At 29.3% G+C, this 8,231-nt stretch overlaps 1 protein-coding gene across 3 annotated transcripts; it reads left to right on the top strand.

The window, feature by feature from the left end:
- The first annotated feature begins 1,521 nt into the window (after nucleotides 1-1,521).
- On the top strand, nucleotides 1,522-4,569 carry LOC145017414 (uncharacterized). Of its 3 annotated transcripts, none has more exons than XM_078975450.1 (5): nucleotides 1,522-1,828; nucleotides 1,973-2,019; nucleotides 2,120-2,410; nucleotides 2,523-2,653; nucleotides 4,210-4,569. In XM_078975450.1, exons 1-3 carry the CDS (start codon nucleotides 1,751-1,753, stop codon nucleotides 2,313-2,315), a joined length of 321 nt encoding a protein of 106 aa, XP_078831576.1. In that variant the 5' UTR covers nucleotides 1,522-1,750; the 3' UTR covers nucleotides 2,316-2,410; nucleotides 2,523-2,653; nucleotides 4,210-4,569. The 3 variants fall into 3 exon arrangements, with proteins under 3 accessions (XP_078831576.1, XP_078831575.1, XP_078831574.1); XM_078975449.1 differs by lacking the exon at nucleotides 4,210-4,569 and adding an exon at nucleotides 2,837-4,198; XM_078975448.1 differs by lacking the exon at nucleotides 4,210-4,569 and having other exon boundaries at nucleotides 2,523-2,786.
- Nucleotides 4,570-8,231: the final 3,662 nt, after the last annotated feature.

Genomic DNA, 8,231 nt, shown 5'->3' with positions numbered 1-8,231 from the left:
AACATGAATGATTCAAAGTTAAAATATCTACTAAAAGTTAAATAATTACATAAAGTAAAAGTGGGGTTTCTCTGATTTAAAGTTTAGAAAACTTCTTAGCATTCAATTTTTAAACAACTTGAAAACAAACAAGTACTTAAACTTAAAACGAGCAGAAAACAATTTTAAAACAAATAAAAAGAGTGCTTCCATTTAGATTCGCACTCGCCTATTCCTTATGGTTGACTTTATCAGTAGTGAAATGGATTCAATTTATTTGTTTACCGATTCCTATACTGATTAATACACTATTCAAAGTACTAATCCTTTGATTTAATAAAACTATCAATTGCAGTGATCAAGTGAACTAATATTCATATATATATATATATATATATATATATATATATATATATATATATATATATATATATATATATATATATATATATATATATATATCAGTGTTTAGTTCGAATCATGAAAGACTTGAATTCTAAATTGATGTCACTGATAGCGAATACCAATTATCAATATATGAATGATCATCACAAATAATCTAACACATTAAGCTTACCAATTTTTCTATTTAAGCCTAGGTTTTTGGCCAAAACCCTAATCATACAATTCTATAGTTCATAAAATCAAAGATTCAAGCATATAAAGATAGCTTGATCATCTAAACCTAATAATACTCAGCAATAAACAAAAAATATTGAAACTTTAACACACAAGGATCTTTATCAAGCAAGTGTAACGAATAAACGACTATATTAAATCTAAAATCTTCAGAATCAACGCATATGTTCAAGGTTTATCTACTCTAAACGAAAGTAAGGGTTTTTAGCACATAACTACAACAAAAAAAACAATAAATAAATAAATAAAACAAAGTAAATTTTGAAACACATGGTTAGAACAAAGCAAACCAAATGATTAATCGTGATTATACTCTCGATCTCTTCAAATCTAGCTCTACAATCGATCTCTAATATGCAAAGGCACTAAGAGGGTCCTCTAGTCGTCAATGATCAAATGAATCTTTTTGCATAAGTCACAGAGTGAGAAAAAGGTCGAATATATATATATATATAGTTTCCTTAAAAATGTTAGTCATGCTGTAGTGAATAGATGGACATGTTATGAGATCGATCCCCTCGTTTGTCCTTTAAGATTTCTAACGTGTTTATCGAATCAATACTCTCATCCATGATGTGGCAAGCATGTGACCACGCCATGGGACTTCAAAATCATCTACGTTTTGACTTTTGTTGATTCAATCCAGAAATCCTGCTTTTAGCTTCGCATTTTCTCTCTTTTTATCCCGAACATGTCTTCGCTGCTTCAAAACAGAAATTTAAACATTATATGTATCTTTTTATCTCTAACTAAGATGAAATGTAGCTAAAAATACTAACATGTCGTATAAAATATCCCCTAATCTAATAAATAAGTACTTTTTTTTTTTTCGCCGGTGGCATTCTCTTAGCCCCATTCAATTGATTTTTCCCGCTCATTTTCACCCCTAAATTTCCTCTACATACGGTTTCGTTTTATCTCACAAACAATTACAAGTCAGCCGCTCTTGGAGGAAGCTAGGGTTTTGAAACGAAATCATCTCCAAATCAATTCCTATAAACTAGGGCGACACGCTTGCTTCTTGTGTTCTCAAACGGAGACCCTTTTTGAGTTTTTTTTTCATACGCGAAATTACCACATATCTATTTGTGTTCCCAAATGCCGTCGAGGAAATCAGAATATTGATCGAAAAATGCAGTCAACAGAGCAATTGGTACTCGATCTCAGTAGTCCTGATCTTCGCGAAAACGCTCTTCTCAAACTCTCCAAGGTATGTTTACTTTGTGCACTTTCGTTGTGATGGATAACGTGATAATTTTATTCGTTTTTTAGGATTTAAATTCCATTTTTATCAAATTCAAATTCATCAGGTGTTTTGTTGATGTTTATTAACAATCGTTGTTTTCTCTTGAAGCATCCTCCTGCAATTTTCCCCAGAATAGTCGGTCATGAAGCAATGGGGTAAGGATTCATCGAATTTATTAATCCGCGCTTTCTTTTTTTGGGAAAATTTTAATCTGAAATCAGATTACACTCATCCTGTTTTTTTTTTCCATTAAAGGATTGTAGAGAGTGTAGGAGAAGGTGTACATGAAGTTGTCGAAGGCGACAATGTGATCCCAATCTTTTTAGTGGTGAATGTACAAATTGCTTGTCCCCAAAAAACAACCTATGTACAAAATTTCCTTTCAAAGTTTTTCCTTGGATTTATAGAGAAGAAACAAGCAGATTCACAGACATCAATGGAGAAACTTTAGTGAATACACAGTGGTTGACATTGCTCATGTAACTAAATATGTTCCAGCAACCCCACCAAATAGAGATTGCCTCTTAAGTTGTGGTGTATCAACTGGTAATTAAATTGTCTTCTTTTTTATTCTCTTTTTACTATGTTTATGATAAACTGATAACAAAGTCTATTTATACAAATTATGAATTTATGAAAATATGTTATATGCTTTCAGGGGTGGGTGCCGTTTGGAAAACAGCAAATGTGGAAGTTGGTAGTAAAGTGGCTATATTTGGCTATAAGTGCTTTCATTCTTTGAAAGTAGCTACTGAATTCAAAAGAAACATCATTCCTTTATGGTATCTGGTAATAAACAAAACAAGTGACTCCAATTTTTTTTAAGCTATTTGTCATTGAGGGCTTTGTTGTTTGGATTGATTTTTTGTTTGTTTTTGTTTTTGGATTTTTTTTAATAGTTATCAATAGTTAGTATTTTTCATCAGCCATGTTTTTAAAATGTAGTTTTTTTTTTTAATCTTTAATTTACAGGATCTGTTTGCTCAAATCAACAATATGCCATCTTAAATTAAAAGCTTCTCTGCTTCAACTACAAAACCATAGATTACAAAATTCACAGACTTGGATCTTAGCATGTGGAATTGATTATCTTCGGTATCATATCGATTACAAGTCTGTTTGACTTTAAAAATTAGAATAAAATGAAGGTTAATGTTAGAGTAACATGAACACTTGCTTTTTTTATTTATTGCTTTGAGATTTTAAAACAGTTTTTTTAATTGTTCTTTGGATTAAAAATAGCATTTTATAACATCTTACTTTACAGAAAAATAGTTTCTTTTATTTGCAACCTACTAGAAAAAGCATTGTACTTCATTTTTTACTGTTCTTGGATTGTAAAACACAATTCTTTTTTGTGTTCAAACACCATGAACACTTGCTTTTGAGCTATTGGCTGACCTTGGCTTTACATAATTATTTTTTTAATTCTATTTAAACTTAAAACATGTGGTTTCCACTTCTTCCATTTTTTTACTTGATGTATCAGCTTAAACATAGTTAAGCATTGAACAGACAAGGTGAAAAAAGAAATACTAGCTATTCTTGATGTTCTATAAATGAGATGATTTGATGATCCATAAGTAAGGAGTAACATTTACCCAATTACTTTGATTATTTACATTCATAAATATTTCTTTATGCAGATAGCAAATACACCCCCTTCATGTTGTTTTTGGTCATAATAGTGTTCAAATAGTTAAGTTTCACTTGAACGTGACAGGACTTGAAACAGTTAAGTTGGAAGGGAGGAACATTATGTGTAAACAGTTACAAATATACAATTAGGTGACATTAAATTGTTTTCATATAGAGGTAAATGAAAGAAGTAGCAAATAGTTATGGAGATTTGAATCCCGTGCGGAAACTGGAATTTAGCACTTTCAAGTTTATTCTCTTAACATTATGAATTTTTATCTTGAATGTAATGATTTTGTTTTTGTAAAATTAAGGTTTAAGGTTGTACTTTGGAGGGGCTTTTCCGTTAAAAAAGAATTTCACTAATATGGGTAAGACGAGAATAAACGGTTCAATTTTTATTAATCATACAAGCGGCAAAATGATTACGTTTAACACATTAGTTGGGCCTGGTTGTTGCTTTATGATGTTTTCAATTTAATGGTATACATTGTCTTATTTTTTTTGGTTCTGTTTACTGTAACTTTAGTTTTTTTAAGCTAATTGATGATCAGATACTGATTTCATCGTAGTTTTATAGAGCAATAACTATGTTTCTTGAATATTAGCATAAAAAAGTGTTTATATAACGAATTTACCTTTTTTTTTCTATGAGTTGAAGGAAAAACTAATAAGTAGAGATAAATGCTTGGTTTGTTGTTTTGTAGGTTGAATTTGCATGGAAAAGTTGGGTAAGTTTTGAATAATTTAATGTGATTATTTTGTCGGGCAACCTGTTTTTTGATGTGATATTACTATAGTTTATTAATTAAAGCGATCATATTAGAGATAAATATACATCACATGCTAATGTCCTTTCATTGATTTGTTTATTAAAGCAATCATATTTTCACTTCTTTCCTTCTTTTTAGTTCTTTCTTCCATTCAAGTGTTATTTTTTTGAAAAACAAGTTTTATTTTGCAATATAACTCTAAAATAACAATTTACTTAGAAAGTACATTGTTATAATTGATAAGCGTGAACAAAAACTCAGCCTAAACTAGAACCAGAAATCGAGCTTTGAAACTTAACCACACCATTTTTTATATTAAATAGTTATTAATATCAATTATATATAATTTTTTGTTGGAAAAAATCCATATGGTTAATACACTGAAAAAAAAAAAAAAAAAAAAAAAAAAAAAAAAAAAAACTACTTTTGGGTTTCAAACAAAGTTGAAAACATCTATAACTAGAAAATAACAACAAAGTTCAAGGGATTAAAATAGATTAAAACAACAACAATTTCTATTAATCTAACGTGCAATCACCATTAACGATTAACAAACAGTAAAAAGTAATGTTTTAAAAATCTTCATTTGTAGTTAAATACTTACCATTTATTGTGTAATTAAATAATTACAAATAAATTTTAAATTCTATTTAACATTAACACCCATGGATCCCCACGAGTTTTCACCTAGTATGACTATATATAGATATCAGTGTTTAGTATTTAGGGGAAGTTCATTGATGGCGTATTAATAACATGAAGAAACAAATGTGTGTCATGTGCATAGCCCTCATATCTAACAGATTCAAAGGTAAAAAACATACCAAAATCTCAAGTTATCATTATATCAAATGTAGATATCCATTTTCTACCAATATAACACAATTGTTAAGTTTCATGGATGCATGAAACTAAAAATTTAAAAGAAAATTTTAATATAATACGATATGTATCTTTTATCATATTTGATGGATGAAGGTAAAAATTAAAAGGTTGGATCTTTCGGTCGTATAATGTCAACTGCTAGACCTTCGAAACTTTTTCCCCTAGAATTTATCGTCTCTAGAACTTCATGAAATGCTCTACTAATCATATATCATGATTATTGAAATGTCTCCACAACATCTCGATTGCACACACATAACGCAAGAGTGTATAAAAAGATCCCTAACTTTTCAATAACCATCATTTTATCACTTGACTCCAATCCATACTCTAATTCAAGTTCTTGATCAGCTAGTTTTAGGAAACATTTAGGTACATTCTAAATGCACAAACACATCGAGTAGGATGTCCATTTAAAAGTTTATTCATCCAACACTCTCTTATTTGAGTTGATGTATCACAAGGTTCCTTGTACGTATATTTTAAAAAAAGTATGCAGAAGCTATAACACTTGCATAACATGAATCCAATAACAATTTCAAACAATAAAGTTTCCTTAACTTCTTCTACCTTTCAATATCCATTCAAGCACATACAAGTGAGGAATATTGTCAAGAAGAAGAATAATGATCTTAGTAGTTATAGTTTGGTGACAAATCAAATTTCTTTTTAACATTTTTTTTCCAGATTTTTGTAGTCTAAATCCAAAAGAGATAGTGGGCCTGGAACCCCTCTAACCAACACTAGGGGTAAAATGGTCAAATTTTGAAAAAAAATAACTAAGGTGCCAAGCATAAACATGACATTACACAATTCTCTAAATCAAGCATCAATAAGAAGATCAAGACTCTATGAGCGCAACACACAACATGATAAAACAACCCCCAATGGAAAAATTGACAAATCTTATAACAAATATGAAGATTCTATAAACCAACAAAATTCTAGTAACCCCACAGATCATAATTTCAACGGTACGTCACATAAACTAAACATATAACATGTGTTTATCCAAAAACTAGGCTTAGGAACAATAAACAATGGTATAATTACAACGTATTAAAATTCCTACTCATTTGAGAGAACATAGATATGAGTAAAAGAAATTACCAATTGGGTGAAGATTTTTCACTACGTGCGTGAATATAGTAGATCGTGGAATTGTGTGTTTATTGGTTTTGATCAATAGAAATAAAAGAGGACATGGTTGTTATATTTGGCGTGTGATTAGAATAGAAGAAGAAATGGATTATCACAGACTTTGATTTAAAAAAAAAAAAAAAAAAAAAAACGATAGATAAGAAATTTTTTAGAAGTATCTAAGAGCTTTTAGGTAAGGGAATATGACTTATCAAGGTAATTAACTTTTCGGTATGTTCACATCTGGGTAACTATCTTTTTTTTGTACATATGTAGGTAACAAACTTTTTGGGAGTGTTCACATATGACCATTATGACCTGCTATAGCAGGTTAAATCCTAAATGTGAACGCTTTTAATAAGTTTGTTACCTAGATGTGTACAAAAAAAATAGTTACCCAAATATGAACAAAACGAAAAGTAAAAATTAAATTACATGAATGGTCCTTGTAGTTTGGGGGAATTTGTGGTTTTGGTCTCTAAGTTATTTTTTTAAACTTAAATGGTTCCTATTGTTTATTTTTGTTGCGCGTTTGGTCCCCATATTACCTAAAAATACTATTGTGCTCTTATTAATTTATTTTTTAATTAATTTTCTTATCTATGTTTATTTTTTACATATTTATAAAAATTAATATACCACACATATTTGTATCTCCTCGGATGATCCCTACTATTTATTTTTTAATTAATTTAATTTTTTAACTCGGATGGTCCCTACTATTTAATTTTGTTACGAACTTCGTCTCTGTCTTACCTAAAAAGACTATTATGCCCTTATTAATTTTTTTAATTAATTTTCTTGTTTATGTACTTATGCTTTATATGTTTAAGAAAAATTAGTAGACCTCACATATCTGTATCTCCTCACCATCCCATCTTTCATCATTCTCAACTTCTATTTATTTTTCATCTTTAGTGATATCGACGTCTTCATCATCACTTCTTTTTTCGGTCCTTCAACTCTGTCGAAACAACACTACAACCCACTAAATATGAAGAGACAGTAGGTTATGGTGTTGGTTCTCCAGAGTTGAAGTACCAAAAAAAAGGACGGTACGTTGATGTTACTAAAGATGGAAAAGAAATAGAAGATGGGGAGGATCAGAGATAAGATGGTGAATGGTAAGACTCAAATTAAATTTCTCAAATGTGATTTCAGGTTTACGGTGATAAGATACATATATGTGGGGTATATTAATTTTTTTATAAAAAAGAAATACATAAATAAGAAAATTAATTTAAAAAATTAATAAGGGAAAAATAGTATTTTTAGATAAGACAGAGACCAAACGCGTAACAAAAATAAATAGTAAGGATCATCCAAGTTTAAAAAAAAATTAATTAAAAATAAACAGTAGAGATCATCCGAGGAGATACAAATATGTGTGGTCTATTAATTTTTTTAAATATGTATAAAATAAACACATAGATAAGAAAATTAATTAAAAAAATAAATTAATAAGGGCACAATAGTATTTTTAGGTAAGACGGGGACCAAACGCGCAACAAAAATAAATAGTAGGGATGATTTAAGTTAAAAAAATAAATTAGGGACAAAAACCACAAATTCCCCCAAACCACAGGGACCATTCATGTAATTTAATTTTTAATTTTCATTTTGTTCATATTTGGGTAACTATTTTTTTTGTACACATCTAGGTAACAAACTTGTTGAAAGAGTTCACATCTAGGATTTAACCTGCTATAGCAGGTCATAATGGTCATATGTGAACACTTCCAAAAAGTTTGTTACCTACATATGTACAAAAAAAAGATAGTTACCCAGATGTGAACATACCGAAAAGTTAATTACCTTGATAAGTCATATTCCCTTTAGGTAAAAACCATTTTAAGTGGCGTTTCCAATATAATTGAAGTTTTTTGCTTACCCCAAAAGCTAGAAGTTATTACTAACGAATAAAAAATTTT

Source organism: Lactuca saligna, chromosome 9 (genome assembly GCF_052625555.1).
Source record: "Lactuca saligna cultivar CGN05327 chromosome 9, ASM5262555v1, whole genome shotgun sequence".
Taxonomy (NCBI): domain Eukaryota; kingdom Viridiplantae; phylum Streptophyta; class Magnoliopsida; order Asterales; family Asteraceae; genus Lactuca; species Lactuca saligna.
The sequence above is the reverse complement of the archived record's forward strand: the minus strand, read 5'-3'. Positions and strand labels throughout refer to the sequence as shown.